Below are 25,676 nucleotides of genomic sequence, written 5' to 3' on the forward strand. Positions count from 1 at the left end.
TTCCTTTCACAGCATCTCCTTGGACTGAACTTCACCATGTCTGCGTCAGGCAACATGGGCGAGGCTCATAAAATTGTAGAATCGTGGAATCATAGAATCATGGAATAGTAGAACCGTAGAGTCATAGAATCATAGACTGGTTTGGGTTGGAAGGAACCTTAATGATCATCTCATTCCAACCCCCCTGCCATGGGTAGGGAAACCTCCCACCGGACCAGGCTGCCCAGGGCCCCATCCAACCTGGCTTTGAACACCTCCAGGATGGGGCATCCACAGCTTCCCTGGGCAACCTGAGCCAGAGCTTTACCACTCCCATAGTGAAGAAATTCCTCCTTATGTCTGGTTTAAATCTGCCCCTCTCCAGTTTATTCCCATTGCTCCTTTTCCTGTCACTACAAGCCTTTCTAAAGAGTCCCTCCCTAGCTTTCTTGTAGCCCCTTCAGGTACTGGAAGGACACTATAAGATCTCCTTGGAGCCTTCTCTTGTCCAGGCTGAACAACCCCAACTCTCTCAGCCTGTCCTCGTCTGGGAGGTGCTCCAGCCTTCTGATCATCCTTGTAGCCCTCCTCTGGACCCGTTCCAACAGCTCTATATCCCTCTTGTGTTGAGGATTCCAGAACTGGAACTTAGAGATCACCTAGTCCCAACCCTCCTGCCATGGGCAGGGACACGTCCCACTGGAATGACCAGGATAACTAAACTCCCTGTCCCACAGCATCTTCCAGCTGTGTCCAGGACCATCCTCAAGCCTGGCGTCAGGGTGAGCGTGCAGAGGACCCTCTTGGCTCCGTGGATTTAGTACGGGATGGGTCACAGTTGGACTCGATGACCTCGGAGGTCTTTTCCAACCCGGCGACCGCTCGGTTCCGCGGCTCCGCGCAGGTTCCTGCACCCCCCGCCGCGGGGTTTGGTACCCGGGAGCCGGGGAGTGATGCCGGGGCGGGGAGTGGGTATGCCGCCCTGCCCCCCGCCGGTGCCGCTGCCCGCGCCGTGCCCCGAGGGGGCGGTCCGGGAGGCGGGGCGGCGCTGCCCCCCTGGCCCACGCGGGGCCGCTGCGATCGACACTCGCCCGGTGCTGCGGGCGCGGCGGGGAGCTGGTGAGCGGGGCTGACAAAGGCGGCTGGGAGGGACCGGACCTGCCCGGGAAACTTTTCCCAGTCCCCGAGGAGCCGGCCGGCTGCCGGAGACGCTTGGGGTCGGGATTCGGGTAGGGGGGATTTTGTGCGCCGGAGCATCCTTGCGCCGAATCCGAGCATCCGTATCCGAGAGAACCGGCAGCCTCGCCAGGGGGATCCTTGCCGGGGCTCCCCGGTGCCTCGGACACGGCTTTTCGGCTCTGCCAGTTCGCGAGAAACAGCAGCTACAGAAAGGGAAATCCCGGGCTTTAAAAGGCAGTTGGCAGCGCCGATTATTAAAGCGGGAGTGTCGATTTTTTTCTGGCTCTGATTCCTGCTTCCCTCCCTTTGACTTTCCTCTTTTCTTTGCTGGCTTTCATCAGGACGCTTGTTCAACTTCGGGTGATGCCGGACACCGCTTGCAAGATCTGAAAGGAGACAAAGCGACAGTAGTAGAATATTTTTTAAAGGTATTTTCCCTGCAAATAATGTGAATCTTGTTGAATGTGTTGGGGTACATTCAAGACCAATTTACTGTTGTTCAGTTAATTTGGACTCTGAAGTCCATGGAAAAACCTGTTTAAAACAGTCTTTCCCTTAAAAAGACATGTGCTGATCAAATTGGTGAATCCCACCAATATTGCGCTTTTTTCTGCTCTATTTCATGAAACAGATCCTAATGTATCAGTTTGCCAGACAGAAGGAATCTGCAGGTACTAATGCTTTAATTGATCAAAGCCTCTCCTCCCAAGGGTCATATTTGAATTCAGATGGTGCTTGTGGGTCAGTGGCTCTTCCCCCACTTCACTTTGTCCTCCCTGAGCTCTTGTTAGTGTTCTTTCTTTTCAGTGTGCAGTACGGTGACTGTTGGAGACAATTGCCAGGGCATTCCTGCGCCCAGGGCCAGGAGGCTTTGCTGAAGTGCAGGCTGGTTTAGAGGCACCTGCAGGAGCAAAAGTGTCCGTGGCTGTGGTGGTGTTGTGGTAGGACGGTGTGGAGGAAGCATTGAAGCATCAGGCTGGTAAATTGTGTTCTTGTGCAGTCAGGATTGGAGCACAGAAGTGCCAATTCGCTCCAAGACCCTTGGGGAAGAAGCCTTGGTTTTCTTTGCCTTTGCACTGGGGTCAGGTGGCCAGGAGATGATGACCTAAACTTGGCTAGGTGGGGAAAGACTCTCTGGAGCCGTGTCGGGCACTTTGTGTGCCCTAAGACCCATAGCAGATGGGTTCAATTTCCCTGATCTAGTTGTATTTTCTGATCTTCCTTAATCTCTTGAGCTTTGTGGGAGTCCTCCTCTGAAGTATCTCCAAAGTTGTTAGCTCCAGGTAGCTACTGGCTGAGTATAATCAGACCTGGGGGGGGGGGCACACAGGAATGCAGGAATGTCTTGTTCCTGGGGCATTTCCTCCTGGGGAAGGAAGATGGGAAGGGATCCTTGCTTGTAAGTAATTCAAGAGTAAAACGTTTCTTCCCTTGCAGACAACGAATCATTTCAGCAAGCTGACACAGTTATTTGTGGCTCCTGGCAAACCAGAAAAGGGCTTTCTGCCAGGCGCTTGTTCAAATCAGTGCCAGGCCCAGCCTTGCTGATTGCCTTTCTCTTTTGCACTGGGTGGGAGCGAAGCCTTTGTGTACCACGGCAGTAATCACAGTGATGCTTCTGGGTGAAGGAAGGTTGTTGCTGGTCCCCTTGGTTACATGGTCATTGATTCTGGTCCTTGTATCTCCAGGCATTTTTATTTCTCAGAGAGAGGATGCCACTTTGGAGAAGGAATGTTTCCTGCCTGGTTCTGCTTGCGGGGCTGTGAATGGCTTTTTCCAAGACTTCTTTCCTTCACCCTTGATCTAAAGCTTGCACACAGCTGGTTATGCATGCTCATTAAAGAGGGAATTAAATCATGTAGGAATGCTGCTTGCTTGATGTCGTCTCTATTGCAGAGCTATGCTTAGAAGCTGAGGCTTTTTAAGTGATTGTGTGGGCATTAGCTAAGCTGTGAAAAAAGCCTTGTAAACAATAAGCCTTTGTAATGAAGGCAGAGTAATTCTCACCTGTGCTATTAAAAGGCTTCCCATTTTGGGGCATAACCAAACTAATCAGACAGTGTTGTGCTTTTCCAGATAACTAGGTGATCTTCAAGAGCAGCTCTGGGAAGCACATGCAAAATGAGCAGCCGAGGACAGTGCGGAAGACGCAGAGGGCTCTCGGTCTGAGCCACGAGGATTCGAAGATGTCTGCGTGCAGTGACTTTGTGGAACACATCTGGAAGCCTGGCTCCTGCAAAAACTGTTTCAACCCAAAGAGTTCCCATTGGATGCAAACACCCCCAGACGTGGGAGCTTGTGGTGTGCTCCTGAATGGAGTTAGAACCAAGCCCGAGAGTTCTGCATTGGAAGACGAGCGTGTAAATACCTCACCCTTCTCAAAGCCAACAATTGCTGTGAAGCCAACTATGATAAACTCAGATGTTTCTGACACGTGGACGGATGTGAATATGAATGCAGATCTGTCACAGGTAATGATTAATCCAGTCAAAAAGCATGACTTACTTGCCTCTGCTCAGGAGTGCTTGGAATATCTGTTAAAACAGTTTCCTTCCTTTTGTTTTTTCTGACTCGGGTTTTTAAGCCATGCATTGGTTTCTCAAAGTATCTTTGGCTGAAGCTGAATGAGATGTTGCTCACAAGGCATGTGCAAAGGAGCTTAAAAATATGTTGTTTGTTTAGGAACTTCTGGATTTTAAATGAGGATGTGGGTTAAAGTTATTTTCCTGGGAAGATGTACTAGAAAGAAGTTTTGTTCGGTTGCAGTCAGTGCTAACTGCATCCATGGTCTTTGTGGATGAGGAAGAAAGCGTCCTACCTTCCTAGCTCTGCTCCTTAGGCTTCCAGCCTTTGCCAGAGCAATAGTGCCCTCTGGGTGTAGCACTGCTGCCTGCCTGCAAACTGCCAAACCCTGATGGCATGAGTTACAGTCTAGATGGCCGGTTCACTCTCATAGAATCATAGAATCACTAGGTTGGAAAGGACTCGCTGGATCATCGAGTCTGACATCATCTCACCACTGACAAGTTGATATTAGCGCTGCCTCAGCCATGCGGAGTGAAGCCTGGGCTGCTGTCACCCTGCCCGTGGCTTGGGTGTGCTTGTAATCTCCTCCCCTTGCCGCAGAGGGGAGGAAGGGCTTGCCGTCTTTCTTCTTAGCTTCCCGTTGCTCTCTATTGCTTCTCCTCTAGGGAAAAAGGGCTCACGAGCGCTGGCTGCCATCGTCGAAGAGGTTTGATCTGTGCATGTGGTTTTGGCCCAAAGCTGAGCTTTATGCCATGGGAGCAGGTTCTGCCACCCTGGGGCTGGAGGCTGCTTCGCAGGCACAAGTTACCCTGTGCCTTTCCCACTTCCACTCCTTTGGCAAGCAGGATAGATATACCCCTGATAAAGAGATTTTGGATACATTTCCCCACCTGGTCCCCAGTCCCTACTGCTGAGCGTAGGGTAGCCTGTGCTAGTCCTCATCTGTGCTCCAGAGCATGTGACTCTAGAGCAGCAGTGTGAAATGAAATGAAATGAAAATAAGCAGAGGGAGGTACCACTATTCCTTCCCTCTCTGAATCTTTAATTGCAGGGTGATTCGCAGACAGGATGACAGGTCAGACACGTTTCTGGCAGTGAACCCACAGAAAGAGAAAGGAGAATGGCAATGCACTGAAATAAGGCATTGTTGGTAGTGTAAGTGTTGCAAAGGGTCCAGGAAATAGGACAAGTGTAATTTAAGTAGAAAAGGTTTGCGGTAGTTATTGATGAAGTGAGCACAGAGCAAAACAGACTGAACACCAGAGGGCTTTTCTGTGGAGCTGGGTTTTTTCTTCTCTTTCTCTTTTTTTTTTCTTTTCTTTCTCTTTTTTTTTTCTTTTCTTTCTCTTTTTTTTCTTTTCTTTCTCTTTTTTTTTCTTTTCTTTCTCTTTTTTCCTTTTCTTTCTCTTTTTTTTCTTTTCTTTCTTTTTTTTCTTTTCTTTCTTTTTTTCTTTTCTTTCTCTTTTTTCTTTTCTTTCTCTTTTTTCTTTTCTTTCTCTTTTTTCTTTTCTTTCTCTTTTTTTTCTTTTCTTTCTCTTTTTTTCTTTTCTTTCTCTTTTTTTCTTTTCTTTCTCTTTTTTTCTTTTCTTTCTCTTTTTTTCTTTTCTTTCTCTTTTTTTCTTTTCTTTCTCTTTTTTTCTTTTCTTTCTCTTTTTTTCTTTTCTTTCTCTTTTTTTCTTTTCTTTCTCTTTTTTTTCTTTTCTTTCTCTTTTTTTTCTTTTCTTTCTCTTTTTTTTCTTTTCTTTCTCTTTTTTTCTTTTCTTTCTCTTTTTTTTCTTTTAAATATTTTTCTTTCAATTTGCATTTGCTCATCTTGACAGCGCATTTGTCTCTTTGGCCTGTGCAGGTCAGCTGGGGCATGGTTTCTGGCAAACATCTCCTTCTGAAATCGGGAGATGCACAGCGGATCTGCCTCAACAATTTTGGCAACAGTGGTGTGAGAAAGCCCTTCCTTCAAAACCTGCCAAGTGATTGCTTGTCTTGCTGTCCTCCTAGCTACTCCATGGTGGGCCTGCACAGCCTGGAGAGTCGAGTGGAGAAAAATGTTTCCATCCGCAGCCTGGTGTTTGTGGGTGAGGTGGGCAAGCAGGAAGACAGAACCAAAGACAAGTTTGCCCCGCCGCATCAGGGCCCCTGCCCTAATCTGTCTGCCTTGGAAAGAAGCACCGCAAACTCCAGCAGAAACCCTTCTGCCCAAGCCAGAGAAGGAGCAGTGGTCCCTTTGGAGGGTGACTGTGGTCGCCCCTCCTCCAGCTTCGAAAGTGAAGGAGGTGAGTACTGTTCAATCACGGACTGCCACAGAGAGTGCCCGGCCTCACCAGAGCCACATTGTGTGGAGGGGAATGGTGACTGGCGTGAGAAGGAGAGCCCTGCTCCCTGCAGGTGGAGGCAGCAGAATGCTCCTGAGATTCCGAGGCCAAGTGATAGGGCAGTGAAGCTCAATCAAGAGGAGCACAGAGCTGTGAACATCGCCTTCTGCATCACGAAAGACCAGAGTGATCCTCTCCCCTATACTTTGTGTTCAGAGAGGAAAAAGTTGGCTCTCCACGCTGACCCTGCTCCCCTCTCTGAGAGCACAGGGAGTGGCAAGGCAGCTGCCTTTGCTTTGTCCCATGAGGATGAGGACTCACCTCTTCCTGCAGAGTCTTCTGTCACTAGAATTCTCCAGCTGGAGGGTTCAAACACTCCTCAGCAGGCTTTGGTGGAGCCACCATGCCCTCACCTTGCCGAGCCAGCCCGCGGTGATCCCATCTACGCTGAGAGCACCAAGAGAAAGAAGGTGCAGCTGAGGGCTGTTGACGGACAGGCAAAAGCGGAGAAGCTGCCCCGTGACACCATCAAGGAGCAAGCTGATGGAATGTGGAGGGATGGTGGCCGGGCTATGGGTGGTGAGAAGGAATACCAGGACTCCAGTGGCCAGGTGGCAGCAAAGATAACTATCATGACCGCTCACACAGAAGATGATCACAAGACAATATTCCTCAGCAGCCCCGACTCAGCAGTGGGAGTTCAGTGGCCATGCATGAGTCCCACCTCCCATCCTGATTTTGGGACTTCATCACCTGCCATTGAGCCTGGAGAGATTTTTCAAGCACCTGGAAGTGAAAACAGCCCAAGATTTCATCTGGCAGCTCCTGCCAAGACCTCAGTTACGGAGGGTCCAGCCATTCCCCCAAAGATGTCCAAAACCAGCCAGCTGGCCAGTGAGAGGAACCGTGTTCCCCCAGTAAGCTCCCATGTGGCAAAGTTTGGTGATGAGAACAGCCACGATGGAGCTGCTGTTCAGCTGCTGCTGAGGAGCTATACAGATTCAGATGCCTTTGGGGCGTCCCCTTCTCGGTGCTCTCATGTCAATGACATCTCTGTGGAAGAGTCCGGCAGAAGCCTGACAGACCCATCCTTTGACAGAAGGCAGAAATACTACACCCCAGCATGGACCAAGCAGTGCCCGATAGAGGAGGAGGAGGAGCAAGAGGAGGAGGAGGAACAGGAGCTCTTAACCCACCCATGGACAATGGGAGCTAAGAATGGAAAAGCTGGTGCTGATGTTGTGGATGAAGGCCCAGTGTGGGAGAGCCAGACTGGGATCAGCAAATCATTGTCTTTCTCCTTTGATTTCCCTAAAGACAAGAACAATGGTGTGGAGTTTGCACCACCGCCACCACCACCGAAGAAGCAGTCCAGGTACAGCCCTGTGAGTGAGTGTGTGTTTGGCCCATTTGCCACTGGGATGGTTTTTTTTTGCAGGGATTGATTGACTAGGAGGTGCTTTCTGTTCTTTTTCCTTCCTTTTCTGTTTAAAGGTGGGCTTTCAGGAACATTGGAGGTGACTGCATGGCTGAAAAACTACTTAACTTTTTTACTCTGAAAAGCTGTCATATCTTTGCAAGTCCTGGTTTGAATGCCATGTGTACTTGCCAAAGCCCTCCAGGGCAGCGAGGTACAGCCTTGGGTCCCAATATTCAAGTGAGAATGAGCTTGCTTCTGTGCCCAGGATGGCTAGTGTTTCCCAGATCAGCTTAATTCTGTCCTGGCACAATTCCTTGATGGATAGAACATCTAGGGCTGGGAGCTCCACTTGTAGGTGGAACCGGGCAACTTCTCTTGGTGCTAAAAGCAAGGGACTCCAAAATCCTCACTTTCAGTTTGGCTGTATTGTCTTTTTGCTTGTGAGGTTAACTTTTGAAGCTGCCATTTCCCAGGAGGACTCCTTGTCTGCAAGGCAGTATTTGGAGTCGCCTGGCTTCAGGCAGTCTTTCCCTCACCGCTCTCTTGGAAGTCAAGTTTGTGCATAGGGTGACAGCAGGCCCAAGAAAACAAATGTGAATGAGGGAAAGCTGTCCATCTGGGAAGGAAGTAGCTCTGTTAAGCAATTAAAAAAACAGGCTTCCAATGCTTTGTGTGCATTCAGTATCTGCAGCTGTGTGTAGCACAAAAAAAAATCACATAAAAAAAAGAGAGAAAACAGAGGAAGAAAAATTTATTTCCTTTCCATGCAACTAATAGATTAGGTTGTTTGAGCATACTGGGGAGAGATACTTCAACACCGTGTGGATGTCCTATATGTGTTTTATTGCATGCATCAGTTTCATTACCTGGAACTGTGCATTTCACAACAGATATGACTCCAGCTCCTTGATTTAAAAGTTGAGAGAACAAGAGGTGGGTATTCAGAGGAGAATTTGCTTTTGAGGTCCCTGGTCAAGCTTATGTATAGGCATCAGTGACCTCCAGGTTGGGACTGTGGTTGAGTTTGGCCCATCCTCTGTTTTGTTCTTAAACTGAATTTTCTGTGGTTTTAGGGTTGGCTGGCCCAGAGAACTAGTGTTTTAAATGGACCAAGTGGTGAACAAATTAGGTGCCTTAAGGAAAGGAAAAAGGTGGACAAGAGGCTTTAGTTCTTAATGCTGGGCTACCTGCTATGGTGCCTTCTGGAGTCAGAGGAAAGTAAAGGTCCATAGGCATGTGAACATATGAATGACCTTTGTTGCCTTTAAAATCAAAGAGAACACTAAGTTGTGCTTTAGCTTTGACCTTGTGAACTTCCTTTCATGCTGCTGCTACTGGTGTCTCCTATCAGCGTGTGGTTTGGCGTTGTATTTGCCCCATGAGGGCAGCAGAGATGACATCATGCTGTTGAGTAGTAATCATTCAGGTAATGCCAAGGTGCCTGCTGAAAGTCCTCTAGAACCTGTTTCCTTCCCCTGCAGAGCAGGGGTCACTGGGCAGGCCAGAGGGCTGGTGGCACTCAAATTCAGCAATTTATATCTCTGCAGCATCTTTCACTTGCAGTGCTCGGTCTGCCTTCTGCACGATGGGGCACATTCTGCTCCTTGGAGGGGCTGTTTCGTGCGTCTGGTGAGTTAGGGCTGTGCCAACTTTAACAGTTGCTTCTGAGTCATCCTGAAAACATCTTATTTGCTAGAAAGCCTGTGTGAAAGAGGGCAAGAAAACTGAGGTCATGGAACATGTAGCATCCGTGACTGGGAGCTCTAGCAGAGCCATAAACCCTACCGGGTGGCTGAGGTAGGTGCTGGCATTTCTTTTATTGCCTGTGGCTCTAGGCAACGTGTTGTGCTACTTGTATTTGTCTCCTAAGCAGCTTGATGCCTGCAGCTCACCCTTGGGGTACCTTACTCAAGGAGGATAGCCCCCCCTCCAGCTACCAAACCCCTGCACAGCCAGCCTGAGGAGCAATTTGATCAGATGGCAGGTTTTGCAAGCTCCAGTTGGTCGCTTTGCTTGTTTGCTTTGAGGGTGCTCTTATATTTGTCTCAAGTGTGGCTTTTCGGAGCATGTTGATGCAGGAACCAGGTTGTTGTTACTTGCACGTGGCAGTGGGAGGGATGTCTACGTGCACAACCATAGCAGGATTGTGTTACCCTGGGTAGTCACTGCTTGCAGCTTTGGGTCATGACATAACTCTTACCTGGTGCTGGAGGAACATCTCCTCTGGTCTTCCTGGGCTGCAGCCAAGTGCCTGAAGAAGGGAGGAGGTCTTGCATACGAAAGAAGACACAGCTATACTGTCCCAGGCCCCAGCAGTTTCTGGGCATGTTTGTTGCTAATGGAAGAACCACCACGGATACTTCTGTAATGCTCGCATAGTGCCTCGCAGAGACAGAGCTCATCAGCCTAAGACTTTCTCTAGTGTCACAGCTGCAAAGGCTCCTTGGATGGATGGATGGACGTAGATGCAACCAGCATAGACCTGGTTGTGGCACAGTCACAGAAGTTGAGGTGTAGCAAATCAGGGTTCTTTTCAGCCACAGGAAAAGCATGTAAACATCCTTTTTCCTTTGTGATCTCGAGCTGTAGCAAGATACTTGATTTCATACTGGAAAATGAAACCTGCCTGTTTGACTTAATTAATTAAACTTAATTGCTCATCTTAAAAAAAACTTGCATGCATGTTCACACTAGTTTCAAAGCAGAGAAAATAAAGATGAGTCTGTAGATGTTATTTTGTTCACCTTGGCTCTTACAATTAGAAGGGGAAAAAGTTTTTACTGGGTAAATTCCTGCCACACACTGAGGAAACTCTGGTTTTGCAGTAAGCCATCTCTTAGGATGGTAGGAGGAGCAATCATGGGAGTTTTAAAAGTTGGTGCAAAAAAAGGAAAGTAATGAATTTGTGCTTGTTTCATCCAGCTACTCTGCACCTCTTGTGACTGTTTCATCATACAGTCCTTTTTTCCTGCTCGTTTGAAAGATTGTAGATGTTTAAAGTGTGCTTGGTCTGAAATGGAATGGAAAATTAGTTGAATTACAAGAGGAAAGAGATTGGAAGGATGGTGGCTGGTCCTCTTCCAAAAGCTGGGAGGGTAGCTGGGTGTATGGAAAGGTCTCAGTAGGCAAACAGGGATCCCCTGGACTTACATGTTCAATAACGACTTTCGCCTTCAGTGTCTTGGTATGTGGAATGAATCTTTGGTGGAATTTATGTTTCTCTTACGCAGAGAGTCAGGCTAAAAGATCGTAACGATTCCTTCTGGCCTGCAAAACCTTGACAGTTAATTTATTTCATATGCCTCTTAGAGAAAGGAAACAGTAATGCTGTTTTGCATCTTGAGCTGCTGGCTCTTGAGCTGCTTTCGTCATAATTAATGCCACCTTCAAAAGGCAGTGCTGTAGATAGCTTCTGAAATTTGCTGAGTGCGCTCACTTGCAGTAACACAGGTGTGTAGCATGGCACATCCCGACACCTGCATCACAGAAAACAGTCAGGACAAATGAGCTTAAGATGTGCCAAGATAGAATGTAAACGGTGCTGCTGCTACCGCTCATTGCCAGAGGGAACAGACAACAAGCGCTACAAAACCCGACGATGATGGGAATTGGATCACCAGGAAAAGAGCCAGGTTTGTTCTTCACTAGGGAGGTGGTGTTGGCTGGTGGGACTGTGCTGTGTGTCTCTTGCCAGTAATCTGTCTGTGATGGAGCAGCGCTGCACCCGAGACAGAATATTCCCATTTTCTTACCATTCCTGAGACACACAATTCTCTTTGGGGCTCAGTGTCAGGGTGTACCCCAATGACAAAAGCCGATTGGCAGCATGGAGATGCTGTGCCAATTACAAATGTCAAGCGGGTTCTAAATTTTGACCTTCTTTGTGATTGTGGATGATGGCATTGATATGCTGTGTTTGGTCTGGCTACAGGCAAGGCTTATTATTATTTAAAAAAATTATGAATAAATACACCCCCCCCCGTGAAAACTTCTGGATGGAGTCTATTTAAATCTATAATTAATAATTAAATAAGTAAATAAAGCAAAGAAGGGAGGGTATGGCTCAAGCAGGAGAGAATCATGCTCCAGGAGAGGGAAGAGGTAATACACTTCTGGATTCCCCTGTGGGTTTTTGTCTGAAACTAAGCAGGAATTTCTCATGCTGATTCTACCAATGGATCATTTTTAAAAAGTTGTGATTTATCTGCCAAACTTTTAGTGGAGATTGTTTCTTTTAAAATGGAAGTAATTCACTTTTCTGTGTGTTTACTATCTTGCCACTTAAAAAAAGCACTGTGTTGGAAATTGAAATTATATTTGTTGTCCTCTTCACTACACTGGAGCATGCAGTCATTTTATTTTTGACCCATCTATAGTCTTAATTCTGTACCCCATCTGAATTTCCCTTTGCCTCTCCAGACCTCAACTTAACCTGCACTGCATAGAACTATTTTGGTACAGGGAGTGGTGTGGTCCTCTAGACAGAGCTAGTAGCATTTCAAAATCCTTTCTTTCCCTCACCTTGATTTTTTTTTTTCCACATTTTTCATCTGGCAACAGAAGGAGAGGTACAAATCCAAGCCTCAAATGTTGTAAGCTTCTGAATGCTTTTTTTTTAACTGGTCTGTGCATCCAGGGGAAAGTGATGGAATAAACAGCAGCGGAGGGAGGAAGAAGATAAAATTGTTCACATTGCATGATTGAATCGTAGAATGGTTAGGGTTGGAAGGGATCAGGAAGGTCATCTTGTCCAACCACCCTGCAGTAGCAGGGCCATCTTTAACTAGATCAGGTTACTTGGAGCACCATCCAGCCTGACCTTGAAAGTTTCCAGGGATGGGGCATCCACCATCTCTCTGGGCAAACAGATAAGCGTATGGTACGATGGTGTTTCCTCATGTGTAATATGCCCAGTTGTGTGTTGTGTTTGATGCTATAATGCAGTCTGGCTTTTCTCTGTGCTGCGTAGTAGTTCCAGCATTTTATTTTGGGAGGGGAGTGCTGTTGACATTACCATGGGCCTTTTCCTGAAGTGTGGTTTAGTTTTGTGGTTTGTGTGTCTTCTCCTCTGCTTCCTTCCCTTGCTGCATGATTTATAAAGCTCAGCATCTCTCTTAACTGTTCAACTCCTGTCATCTGCTGAGAAGGAGTGCTGACCCCCTCCTGCTGGCACTGCAAGGCTGGGTAACCCCCGTGAAGGGGCTGCAGAGTCAGTGCTCCTTGTGATCAGATCTCTGTGTAGGGAGAGATGCCTTCCAGCATCCTTCACCACTGCCAACAGGCTGCATGTGTGACAGTTACTGGAAAGGAGCAAACAAGAGCCTTGCAGCTCTTGAGCTTGAGTGGCCTTCTCCCTCTCTCAAAACCTCCCTGCCCCTTGCACTTCTGGAAGGTAACTGGATCTACGTGTCAAATCTTGGGCAGGAAATTCAAGCCCAAGGCCTGCCCAGAGTCCAAGGGATCTGTGAGGTGATACCCAGATGGCATGTATGTCTGCTGAAGTTATGGGAGCCACGCTTTGATGCCCATCTCCACTCTCTCTCTGATAAGCGCAAGGTGTGCTGCTGGCAATGCTGCAGCAGCATCAGATGGGACCCTAATCTGATAAAAAATTTGAAATTAGACACATGGCTAGTGCTTGAATATGAATTATGGGAAAGACAAAGCATGCCTTGGCTGGAGATGCGACATGAGGCATAGTAAATGACCCAGGTCCCTTTGCAATGTTATAGAACTCTGAACTAGTTTTTGAGGGGAGTTTGGTTAGTTGTTGGTTTTCTTTTAACAAGAGTGCTGTTTTCATCCTTAGCTTATTTTAGGCAGGACTGTGGGAATGGTGTGGAAAAGCAGCTGGATGAAAGTGTGTAGGATGGGAAAACTGGAGAGTAGTGAACAGGAAGGGTTGCCTGAATATGGCAGCATGTTACCCAGAGGATGTTGAGTAATTGATGTGTATTTAAAGCCACCAGAGTAGTTTGAAGAGCTGGAAATCCTGTCTTTTTCAGTTATTAGATTGGGAGAGCTGACTCTTGTAGCTTGCTTTTAGGCACTGGCACATGAAGGAGGCTCTGGTGCTGCTCTGGAAGTTGCTGGTTATGTTTAAGGTGCTGAGCATGGACTTCTGAAATGCAGCTAAATTAACTACTGCTGCATCTTTGTGAAGGGAAGAGGAGCCCGTGGATGCTAGCAAGCCAGTGGAAGGGGAGGTAGGGGGACAATCACTGTGATTTCTTCAGGCTTAAGATAAGTTGATGCTTTTTATTTTCAATTCCCTTTGGTGAAAAAAGGTGAGAGAGAGAACAGTTGCCTGTACCCTTGCGATTGTGTCTGGTGGAAAGTAAAACTACTAGAGCAGATGAAATTCAGGTTGTATGTAAATCAGAATCCCACAGGTTGTTGCAGCCATGGGTTCACCTCCTCTTGGGGTGGAATCTTACTGAAATGGGAGTTTGACCTTAGCAACTGTTTTCAGTAATGCTTTGGTATACTGGATGGTGCCTGGGCTTAAAGCAGCTCTTAGGAAAAGGGGAGATGTAAAGCGGGGACATTTCCAGGCAGTATTAGCTGGCCTGTCTATAACATCCGAAACAAGAGCAGGATGTCGTTTAAGCCACAAACAATTTCTATTTCGGTGCGGCTATTCAGGAACTGCATTTTACATAAGTCACAGTGGTACAGAGAGGAAACGGGGCTCTCTGTACATCTGACTTCACCGTGGTGTTGAGCTCAGCAAAGGCAGCAGCCAGCATGGTTCTGGCAGACATCGCGTTGTGCCCAGGTTGCTTGGAGGAATAGGTGTGGCTGCATGCAGTGAACCTTGGACCCTGCCGAGCAAAGTCCAATCTCTCTCTGAGAGCGGGAATGGTAAGGCAGCTCTGTGGATTTGTGTTTAAGTGATGGGAAGGAAACAGAAATGCACTAACTTTTCTTGGGGTGGGCGTGGAGGAGGAATGTGTTAGAAAAACCTCTCCATCTATGTAAATTGAGACTGGCTGTCTTGCAAAATCTTCTTTTCTTATGTATTCAAGCACTTCCTTGCTTCTTGCCAGGTCAGACAGTGTACCCGCATGAGTGCGCATCCATGCATGGGTTTTTTTCCCCCTCAAATCACTAACAGTTAAACATCTAAGAAAGTTATAGGGTAAAGATATATCTTTATAATGAAAAGGGGGAAAAAAAGGACTTAAGTCCAGTTGTTCCTTTCAACAGCGTTAATTGTAACAGAGCAAAAAACCTCGAAGTGTCTCTCTCATACTCTCTCTTTTTATTTTTAACTGTGACTTGTGTGGTGCATTGCAAAGTTTTGTAAATCATCCCCAAGAGCCTTGCCGTGGTGAATTAATCATTGGTGCAAGACCAGTGTCTTTGAGTTATACCTGAGGTGGTTTTTACAGCCTTATTTTCATCAGCCCCTGAGTATTTTTAGACTGAGGCTGCCCAGGCAAATGAGGAAGTCTGACAGAAGTTTCTTCCGGGCTTCTCATACGCTCTGGTCTCCATGTGGTGGTGTGGACACGAGAGTAAGTGTTTTGTCTGGATGGGGAACAATATATTTCTCAGTCTTCAAATAAAAATCGCTCGTGGCATCTGCTGTGCTTTGGGGGTTTTGAAAGAGGAGGGATCTGTGTGTGTGAACAGAGTGCCACAAGAAAACATTCGTCTTTTGTTTGCCTTTCTCAGCAGCCATTCAGCTGTCTGATTAGGAAACACCAGATACCTTCCAGCAAGGTAGCTTGTGGAAGTCCATTTTCTTTTTCACGGGTCTGCCACTAATCATTTAGATTCTTAATCAACAGTGTGTTGAATTTTATCAGCAGATTGTCAACTTTGTTTAAAATATGTGGACTGATAACCTTCATTTGCTGGCCTATAGATAGTCTGAACTGTACCAAAGTTAGGAGTGTTTGTGCTCTGATGTGCTGCCTTGTTTCAACAGTTTCTGTCATTTTCCAAGGTGGAAAAAATGAAGAAAATGCAGGGGAAATTCTTTTTCTTAGCAAAAAGTCCTGCTTGCCTACAACTGATAACTTAAACCGTGACCTGGCAGCTTATAAGCCTAGTTTATGGTTTGTTTATTTAGATGGAAGCTTCATGGAGAACTGTAGGTCTTATATTAAAAGCTGTATGGTAGGTACTGAGTTTAGCTGACGCTTGTTTTCTGTAGAGGCGCTGCTTCTTTTGGAAGATGTCATTTGTTACTGTGATGCGCTGAGGATTCAACAAATGCTAGGGGTGGACACTTCTTCTGTTTATGCATCTGCCATGAAGGAATTGGGTTCTGACACCTGGCCTCAACGTGCTTTTCACTAAAATGGGAGGAGTGATGCCACTCCCGTCCCTTGAGAACTTCACTGAAGGCAAATACTGGTGGGTCCCCACTTCCCCAGTAATAGTTGTCAAGGTGGGGTGTGGTCCAGGACCCCACATGTGCTAGGCAAAGGAGGCACAGTCTGGGGCTGGATGGTGTTGGCTCAGTGGTTCTCTCTCTACTACAGCACAGCTGATTTGTCTTGTGGGGCTGGTATGGGGGCTGCAAGGCTATAACCTGTGCAGTGTCGGTGGGATGCAGTCCCTAGGTGCCCAAGAAAGAAGGAAATGCAGAGGAATGAGGTATTATGGTGAGGTACAAGGCTGCACAATGTCTGTATGGATGGGCAGAGACCAAGGCTGCTTTTGAGTTCAGTCTTCATGCACAAGTGCATGCAAGGTATCTTTTGCCATCTGCCTCCTCACTCTTCTCTTTTACTCTCTCTAGGCATACTCCAAAAATGAACTCAAATAATGCTGAGCTGGAGAGGGTCAGCAACAGCTCTGCTGAGAGTCTCAGCCCACCTTTCAGGAACGTCCACGTCAGCTTCACAGCTGGATCCACCGATAGCCTCGACTCAGACACACAGACTGGCAGTGATGGCAGTAAGTGACCATTGGGTATGGGAGGGGTAGCATCGGACCTGAGGGAGGTGTTACCTCCGTCCTAAGTCCTGCTGCTATGGCAGTGTCTTCAGAGCAGGTCCCATCACATAGTTCCCCCAGCAACCCTTCTTTCGACTTTTCTTAGCCTTCTGCCTCTTGATGCACTTAAGATGGATGTGGAAGTTGGGCCAACATCATGGGCCTTTCTCCTCTCTCATCTGGCAAGGGCCAAAATCATTCATGCTGTGGCTCTTGTCTTGTCTGGATAAAACCTCCATCTGAAAGCAATTGTCCTTATCCTACTCATGCTTCATACACTGCATGAGGTCACAAGTAGCCCCTGCCAAAGCAAGTCCTCTGTAGATTTGAGGAGTACCAGAAGGAGTCTCGTGCTAGAGGTGATCTTATGTTTCCAGTTGTTTGAAGAGGGGAAAAGATCTGCCTGTGTTCATTTAATGGAGATTAAAAAATACTTACTATGAAGTCACTTTTTTCATCAGTGCGTAACTTTAGACATGCACTAATGTGTTCAGCAGCTCAGAAAGTATTTCTTTGCAAAAGCAACCTTCATGTAGTGGAAATTCTGTCTTTCCAAGAGCAACAATGTGCAGCAATAAAATTAAGAGCCAGAGCTCTGGAAACTCCGTTTTTCCACCACTAACTTGGAGTCTGAAAGTGAGACCATGCTGCCAAGAAATTGTACCGGGAGGAGAAAAACTCATATATATTGGACCTTTACATGCTGGGTACAGAAGCAGTTTGCTTTCAAAAATGATATGAGACAAGAGGATTTCTCTGCCTTCACTAACAGAAGCAACTGTTTCAACTAGTCTCAGGAAAGCTGAGTTTTTAAATGAATAACCTGAATGCAGTTTTACTTGCTGATGCAAGCAAGAGTCAGTCACTGAGTGAGGTAAGCTCAAATTAATTGGCTGTGCTGTTAGATGTTAAAATATGAAGGGAGGGAAGCTTTTAAGCACTTGACATGCAGAAGGGCTCTACACTGAAGGTGTTAGAAGAGTTGTGAAAGAGTTTCACTCATTACGCTTGGGGCAGAGCTCAGCAGTATGTAAAAAAATTAGTAAGAGCAGTTTGGCATTTGCGAGCTAGGTGTGCGTGCCAAAGCTTCCAGCAATGATGTTTGTTCCATGAGACTGTCAAGTCAAGACTTCTTAAAGTGGGGATTCATCTGCGTGTCCTGGCAGAGATGCCTCTGTTGAATTGCTCTTGGGGTGTAAGCTGAATAACGCCTCTTGGTTGTATCCTCTGTCAAAGCCCCTTGGACTGAAAGGGGCAAGATATACCATGCTGAATGATCCCTGCCTGTGGATTTCAACAGGGTTTTAATGGAGGGAATCTTTCCTGTGGACCAGGCAGGTTATGATGCAGATGTCTGGGATTTTGTTACACCTTGGGGCATGCAACTCTGTTGACCCATGGGTTCTACAGTTAACTGTGCAGCTGGAGAGCAGCTGAAACCAGAGAGCAGTTGCTCAGTGGCTGGGTGTAAAATGCAAGCAGACACATGGGGCAAGAGCCCAACAGGAGTTGGATAGGTCAGCACCCAGGAACTGGGGCAAGAGACATGCTGAGTCACAGCATTTCCTACAGAGCTGTTTCTGAGCATGTTGCCAGAAATGGGGTGCTGAAACTGCCTTGTATGGGAAGCTTATCTCACACAGAAGCCAAAATCAGTGCTCCTCGTTCCTGAAGTGTTTCTCAATGCTGCTACTTGGTATGGGGTGTATTGCAGCAGGAACGTACAGACAGCCTGACAGCGGAGGTGACAAATGAAAATTGATGTCATTGCTACCAAACTCTGGTAGGGAGAGACAAGGACAGATTGTGCCAGCATCCGCTCTGGTCAGGGAGACCTAACAGACCTGCCCCGACTTTGTGCAGTCTCAGATGTCAAGCAGCTAACAGGGATGGCTGGTCTGCACAGCTGGTGAAGCTTTGAGCCTGTGTGTGACACTGCACAGACACACCAGGACAGGCTGGGAGCTGCACTTGGAGGTTGTATGTGAGAGCTGGTGAGTCACCAGGGTTGTGATGGAGACAAGCACATACTATGGGCTGACAAGAAACCGTGCTGTGGGGCAAGCAGAAAGCCGCTGTGAGGAAGTTCAGTGGGGCAGCTGAGCCCACACCAGCAGCCTGGTGAGGAGGAAGGATGGCTTGCTACTGTTCTGAAGCTTTGGAAGCTGGAGTCAAAGGAAGCGATAGATCCCATTATCTGCTGAGCTTGCTTAGAGCAAAACCCACCATGCGTATTTCAAGGTCTACACTTGCATGCAAGGTGTTAGCAAAGCTCAAGTTTATCAAGTCCCCCTGTCATTCAAGTTGGGTAAAAAAGTCTCTGAAATAATTCTCTCTTCACTTAATTTCCCCTGCAGACCCCTCCACTCCATATTTATTCTGTCCCCATGACCTAAAATTATTGCTCTTCATTTCAATGGCAAATCATCTTTTTATTTTCCCTTTTTCCATGACATGCAGCTGTATTAACAGTCTCCAGTCTGGTCAGGGTAGGAAAACAGCTACTACAGCTGCCTGAAATGAGACAGACTTCCCAATCCAAGTGTAGATTGCTTGTGGAGCTGCTTGGGGTTTGGTGGGGACAGGCAGCCAACGGGAGGCCAGATTTGTTCAGGAGGGTGGAATTTGCCAAAATCCTAAGGCTTGTCCAGTGACCCTTACCTGGTGTGAGGCAGAGATATAGGTTCAAAATACCTCTTGGGCTGCTCTGGTCATGCTGTGTAGTCTGAATCACTCCTTATCACACTGTACTGCTGAAGCACTGGGCGGCAGCTCCCAGGTGAAATGGGCTTTGTTTAAGAGATTGTCCTCATATCCCCAGTGCTTCATTCTTACCTTCTTGTGGATGACATCACAGCTTAAATATTTACCCGCTACTAGGTTTTTACTACTGTGAATGCAATTCATAGGGGAGTGGCTTTGAGGAGAGGGGGCATTTCTCTAGGAGGCTGGTTGCAGCCTGCTTTTCAAACCTGCTGTGTTAAACTGGGCTGAATCTCTAACCCCTTCAGTGAAACTTAGCAGTCATGTATAAAGGAGGACTGTAAGCTGCACTCAGGTGTAACCTGGCTTGCTGCTTTGTTCCCAGCCAGGGCCCTGGGAGAGGTAGCATGTGGGTATGGCAGGGACACGGAGAAGGACCTGCGCTTCCAACCTGCAAGAGACACTCATGGCATCTTCTTGTGTGTCGCTGTCTCCTAGGGCACTCGTCTGAGCCAAACCACTCACCTCCTGCAGCTGAGAGTCAAGTGTTTCCCGCTGTCCCTTTCCTTCCTGCCTCCAGTGAGGATGGTCTCTCCTCTGCACCCAGCTGTCCACCCCCACTGCCCCAGAAGAAGACAGTGAGCAGAACGGTGTCCTCCCCAGATGGCTTTTTTGGGGGACAGGCATCTACAGGCACAGCAGCTGGTGCTGCCAGCCTTAGGCTGAACATCAGCCACTCTGAGAGCAATGTCTGCCTCCGAGAGGAGCCTCCCTGCATCCCCCTGGCCAGCCTGGGAGGCCGCCCTGGTGCTTTCTCCTCCTCTGAGTCCCTGGAGAAAGGCTCCAAAGGAAACAGCTACTGGGGCTCAGCCACTAGTAAGAGCACAGGGACTTGCATCCCCAGCAGAAACCTCCAGTCCCTTTCCTCCTCGCAGCTCAGTGTATCTAGCCAGGTGTCATCGAGCTCCAGTCTCCAGCTCCACAACCTGCTGAGCAACATCGACAGCAAAGAGGGGGTGTATGCCAAACTGGGGGCCCTCTATGCAGAGTCCTTGCGCCGCCTGGTTGCCAAGTGTGAGGACTGCTTCATGCGGGAGCAGAAGAATGAGCTGCACTTCAGCGAGAACAATTGGTCGCTCTTCAAGCTGGCATGCAACAAACCCTGCTGTGATTCAGGGGATGCGATATATTACTGTGCCACCTGCTCCAAGGACCCTTCTACCACTTATGCTGTGAAGGTAAGCCCACACCCAGCAGAGACCCAGGCTTATCTCCATCTTCCAGTTGGGAGGACGAGGAAAAGAGCTGCAGATTCCAAGGCTTGGGGGGGAAGGGGGTCTGTAGCTGAGCTGGTGCTGAACCCTTGAGCTTCTTTTTTCCTGCTTCTGGTGTGTGGATTCAAATGAAAGAGTGTGAAGCAGATTTAGTGGTAAGCCTTTTGAGAAGCACCATCAGTATGTGATGGCCACTTCCCTATTTGTCTTTCTCACAGGTGAAGTTTGGCAGCCAAAACTGCACTTTCCCCCTATCTTGAAGAGGTTAATTAGGGGAAGTAGTTTTGTTGTCACAAATGCCAGTCAGATGCTTATTGCTGCAGACCAGTAGGGTCTGCAACCCAACCAGTTTCTCTCTGAAAAGTCTTTGTGAAAATATTGTGTGGTAAACTCAGGCATTTGCCTCTGATGACACAAGATGATGAAAGGCTGTTCAAAAGACAGCAATTTTGCATCTGCTTGTCTTTTAAGTGGAAGGTCTGACCCAGAAACCATACGAGTGCTTACATGGCCTTGAAACTACAGGTGTTGTTACAGTATTGCAGATCTTGCTTAAACAATGCAAAGCTGACTTAGACATACTCTTAAGGTCAGGTATGAAATATTTTCCCGTGACTCTGTAGAATCCATGTTTGAAATGGAAACATGAGGTGCAATAGTTCAGTGCTTTGAAACTTGGATAAGTAAGCTTACCCAAGCCATTTCATGCACTTATTTCATGCACTTCCCATGGATTTTGGGTTCTCAACCCATGTTACTACTTGAACACAGAGCCTTTAATTTCTATTCTGGCTTAACCCTAGGGGCATCTCGTTGTTGCTTACTCTTCAGGTTGTTTTTAAAACCTAAAGTAATTCCCAAAAAAAGCACTGTCAGAGATGCACTAAGCTGCGCGGGGGGGGGAAGAAATCTCTGCTGAATAGTTTCCATCATTATGAACCCCAAGGGGATGTTTTAGTTAAGTGGTAGCTTTAAATCGAGTTGAAGTGCTAAAGGAAATACAGTCAACCCAACAGGAGGGGCTGTAAATAACCAGAGTGGAATGAGATGAGGTCTTGCACCAGTACCCCTAGTACTGCACTCAGAGCAGCAGCTTCTCTTCTCTCTAAATCTATCACAACCTTCCTCCTGAAACCTGAGGACTGTGTGGTGAACTGGTGTATTCCTTTTCAATACATGGTTCTCAGTGGCATGCAGACTGTTACTGTCGCCTGCCCTGTTAGATTGGGTTCAGATGCTCAGCTTTATGGCTGTAGCACGTGAATCCTTTCCAAGGCAGAAACAGCATATTTCAGCCTCTTAATGGGACTGCACTTATGTCTCTGTGTCTTATGTGGGATTGCTCTGTGCTCTTGGTATGCCGCAGAGCACCTTGACAAAGCCGAAACTACTCCAACAGGGCAGTTCTATGTGACAGCGTAGCCAGAGTAAAGTGAAGTTGTGTGTGTGTTTACACATGTGTGTGTCTACACCTCCTGCAATGTTCTTCTGTGTCGCCTTCCTTTTGGTAGCTGAAATAGAGAAGAACTGTGAAATTCTACAGCTGGCTGGTTCCTAGCTGGTCCCTCCTGGCTTCTGGTACAGACTTTCTGACATGAAAGAGCTGTAGTTAAAATTAGACTTGGAGAGCTCAAAATGGGCAGAGGATCTGACTTGAGCCAGGGAGCACGCTGAGCGGCAGGAGCCAAACTCTGGGCTGTGCACAAGCAGACATGAATGCATATAAAACAATTAGAAGGAGCCAGAGTTACATGAAATGGCTCTAGAGAACTAAGCCAAGATGTGCTCCACAGTCTGGCTTCTTTCTCTGCTTAAAGACACACAACTAAGTCAGCCCCAGGCTCCTTCCTGGAGCTTGCTGCATGGAGGATGACTCTGGTGCAGACAAAGTTATGAAGAATGGCTGGCCAGGGAAGACCTACCTTGCAGTTATTTTTTTCTGAGAATCCTCTCTCACAGGACTTCCTCCCATTTTCCTAAGCCTTACACATCTTCCTTTTGTAGAGAGGAACAAGCAAGCTTGTTCAGCAGAGGGCTGGAAGGCCTCTTTCACCTTTGAGGACCTTCTGCATCTTCCTGCAGTACACTGCATTAATCTGCAGTTTGCCTAGCTCTCCAAAGCTTGTCTTTCCACAAAATAAGCATGCAGCTATGGCAGGGTATTTTCATTTAGAAAAGAGAGGACAATAGAGATTTGAAATGCCCAGTCTTCACAGTATCACCTCATCTGAGTGAATTACTTGCAAATGCCTAGATTCAAACCCTTGCTAGAGGAATACAAAAGCAGCCCAATTCTCTGGTTCCTCTCTATTCTTGCATTTATTTTAACTTGGAGGCAAAATTGATGTCTTGTCCGATTTTGCACACATGCTGTGACTGGCAGTGGCATGCTCCAGGGTTTAAAACCTTTTATGCTGGGTTTTAACCTGTTGCTGATTCCTGTGGGTGAGATACAAATACATTGCTAAACAAAAGAAAGAAAGAAAGAAAGAAAAAAAAAGTAGTAGTATATAATGGAAATGCCAGAAGGCCCCATAAGCTAATGGATACTTCTATAATAAACCTGGATTTGAGTTTGTTTAGTCTTTTAATGCAGTCATAAAGCTAAAATACAGAACAAAATGTAAATAAAAGTCACATAGGTTTAAGAGAATATAGATTATAAAATGCTTTTTCCCCTCAAGTTTGCTCTACTCTCACTTATTTCTAAGCCTGTTGTTAGCTCCCACTTTGTACTCATCAGCACCGGGGGAAAAGTACCAGTTTGTTGCTGGTTTCCCTTAGCAGTTGATCAAGGGTTTGAGAGTAGTCACTAACACAAGGAAGAAGAGCAGTTGAGGAGAGTGTGAAAGTGGCTCCAGGACTGAGGACTGGAGAAGGCTTAGGTGGGAAGAAAGTGCTGGATGTATCTGTCCACACCTCAGTCCAAACAGGGCCAACCTCACGGCCATGTCAGATTCCATGGGGCCTTATCTGGGCAGGTGTTAACCATCCCCAGAGACGAAGGCAGCATATCTTTTGCCACAGGCTTTACTTCTCCCTCTGCAAAATGTCTCCTGGGTTTCAGGGAGGAATCTCAATGACATATGTGATGTAAAAGCTATGTTGCTTCTGTCAGCAATGAAACAAAATCTCCAGAAGCTACTCATGGGAGGACTATCTTCCTCCTTTTCCTGCAAATACTGGGCATTGCCTGGCAAAGGAAGCATGCTTAGAAATGGGACCCAGACACCTGGTTGCTAAGGTTGGAGTGTTGCAGGGTGACAAAGATCTTCAAGCTGGGAGATAGTTAAAGTACTAAAGGCACCAACATGCGCCCTGCTTCTTCTGATGTCTTCTGTAGCGTCTGCAAATCTTAGGCTAGGAACCCATCTCTGAACTTCTTGTCTCTGCCCTGTCACTGGCTGATGAGGCTTTTCTTTTGGTCTCTCCTCACAGATTTGTAAAACCCAGGAGTCCAAGGTGGCTGCTTTGTACTGCAGCCCTGCAGTGCCGGTCCACTTCAACATCCAGCAGGACTGTGGGCATTTTGTGGCCTCTGTCCCCTCTAGCATGCTGTTGGCCTCAGATGTGGGGAAAAGCATGCCTGGGGATGGCCTCCATGCCTCCCGCATGGCCAGCGAGCATGACTGTGTGGTGGTCATTACCCGGGAGGTGCCAAGCCAGACCACTGCGGACTTTGTGAGGGACTCAGTGTTGTTGCACCAAGCCAAGCCTGAGGTGTACGAACGTCGTGTTTGCTTCTTGCTCCTCCAGCTCTGCAATGGCCTGGAGCATCTCAAAGAGCATGGCATCATCCATCGTGACCTGTGTTTGGAGAACCTCCTGCTTGTCCCCTGCAAGCCCCCCATGAGCTGCGTGAAAGCCAAAGATGACAAACACTTACCCCGTCTCATCATCAGCAATTTTTTGAAAGCTAAGCAGAAGCCAGGAACTGGAGACTCCAAACTGAAGAAGAGTCAGGCCCGGCTGGCCCCGGAGATCGTATCGGCTTCTCAGTACAAGAAGTTTGATGAGTTTCAGACTGGTATTCTCATCTACGAGCTGCTGCACCAGCCCAACCCCTTTGAGGAGAAGGTCCACCTCAGGGAGCAGGATTACAGCCCTCAGGACCTTCCTGCTTTACCCAGCCTGTCCATCTACTCCCGGGGACTCCAGCAGCTGGCTCACCTGCTGCTGGAAGCAGATCCCATTAAGCGTGTGCAGATCACTGAGGCCAAGCGGATGCTGCAGTGTCTGCTTTGGGGACCCCGAAAAGACCTCACTGAGCAGCCCCTCAACCATGAGGAAGCCCTCCGACGGGTGCTTCAGAACTGGGTGGACATGAAGCGTGCCCTGCTCATGATGAAGTTTGCGGAGAGGGCTGTGGATGCAGAGCGGAGCATTGAACTGGAGGACTGGCTGTGCTGCCAGTACTTAGCATCTGCTGAGCCAGCCTCACTCTCACACACATTAAAACTGCTGCAGCTGTTCTGACCTTGGATGTGTCTGAGGCAGCTGAAGACTCCCAATTGCCTTGCAGCTAAAGATACCCAGTCCCTTTATAGGCAAGAGGCTTGACTCTCAGCTGCAAATGCACATTCAGCTCCTGCCCTGCATTCCTATCAGAGTGCACAAGACATGTTTAGTACCTTCAGCACTGTTAATTTGTGAGCAGGCACAACTGGGAACCTACCCTTGTTCTGGGGAATTTTTTTTTTCTCTTTTTGGTATGATAAGTCTGTGGACTAATAAACTGCCTGCCTGTGTGCATGTTTCTAATGAACTCAATGCATTTGAGTCGATTTCTGCGCCTGTGGAACAGGCCTTTGACCCTTACCTCCCCTAAAGTATCAGAGCCTCTTGGCCTGGAAACACCATGGCGCTCTCTCTCCTCAGAAGCAAGAGCAATCCAAGTAATCATCCTTTGCAAGGGAGAATGAAGACAGGCTTTCAAATTCACACCCTTTGTGGGTTTTGGTATCCATTTTGCTTCTTGCTGTAAAAACAAAAGTTACCGCTTGTTTCTGTGTATCCACTCTGGGCAATTCAGTATCAGCTGCCTGCTACCTTCATTAGCTACTTTTACAGAATTGCTTTCCTGCCTAGTGGTGCAGCTGTGCAGGCTGATGATTGTAAAAAAGGTGAGTGAGAGCCCAGGATGGGTCTGTTCATGATGATGCTGCATACTGGGAATTACCCCTTGTAAAGTTAATGACATGGAAAATCCCCAATTCACCTACAAGGCTTTGTGGTGGGAAGTCAGAGCCAGGTTGTTTGGACTTCCCCATCCTTTCAGCTCCTTCCTTTCACCTGGTTATTCACCTGCCCCTTGTGTCTAGCATTTATTTAACC

At 47.4% G+C, this 25,676-nt stretch overlaps 1 protein-coding gene across 2 annotated transcripts; it reads left to right on the plus strand.

The window, feature by feature from the left end:
- Positions 1-1,409: 1,409 nt before the first annotated feature.
- Positions 1,410-25,083, plus strand: PRAG1 (PEAK1 related, kinase-activating pseudokinase 1). 2 transcript variants are annotated; one of them, XM_069855688.1, is made up of 6 exons: positions 1,410-1,565; positions 3,235-3,629; positions 5,531-7,368; positions 16,169-16,326; positions 19,567-20,306; positions 23,781-25,083. In XM_069855688.1, the coding sequence occupies exons 2-6, from the start codon at positions 3,273-3,275 to the stop codon at positions 24,816-24,818; spliced, it is 4,131 nt and encodes a 1,376-aa protein (XP_069711789.1). In that variant the 5' UTR covers positions 1,410-1,565; positions 3,235-3,272; the 3' UTR covers positions 24,819-25,083. The 2 variants fall into 2 exon arrangements, with proteins under 2 accessions (XP_069711789.1, XP_069711790.1); XM_069855689.1 differs by having other exon boundaries at positions 1,421-1,606.
- The last annotated feature ends 593 nt before the right edge of the window (positions 25,084-25,676 follow it).

The sequence above is a fragment of the Phaenicophaeus curvirostris genome, chromosome 4 (genome assembly GCF_032191515.1).
Source record: "Phaenicophaeus curvirostris isolate KB17595 chromosome 4, BPBGC_Pcur_1.0, whole genome shotgun sequence".
Classification (NCBI taxonomy): Eukaryota; Metazoa; Chordata; class Aves; order Cuculiformes; family Cuculidae; genus Phaenicophaeus; species Phaenicophaeus curvirostris.

Bases quoted from the DNA above. Each gene is read 5' to 3' on its own strand.
- PRAG1 (XM_069855688.1), top strand. From the start codon at position 3,273: ATGCAAAATGAGCAGCCGAGGACAGTGCGGAAGACGCAGAGGGCTCTC. The intron at 7,369-16,168 runs GTACAGCCCTGT...TACTCTCTCTAG, and splicing joins CCACCGAAGAAGCAGTCCAG to GCATACTCCAAAAATGAACT. The intron at 20,307-23,780 runs GTAAGCCCACAC...CTCTCCTCACAG, and splicing joins CTACCACTTATGCTGTGAAG to ATTTGTAAAACCCAGGAGTC.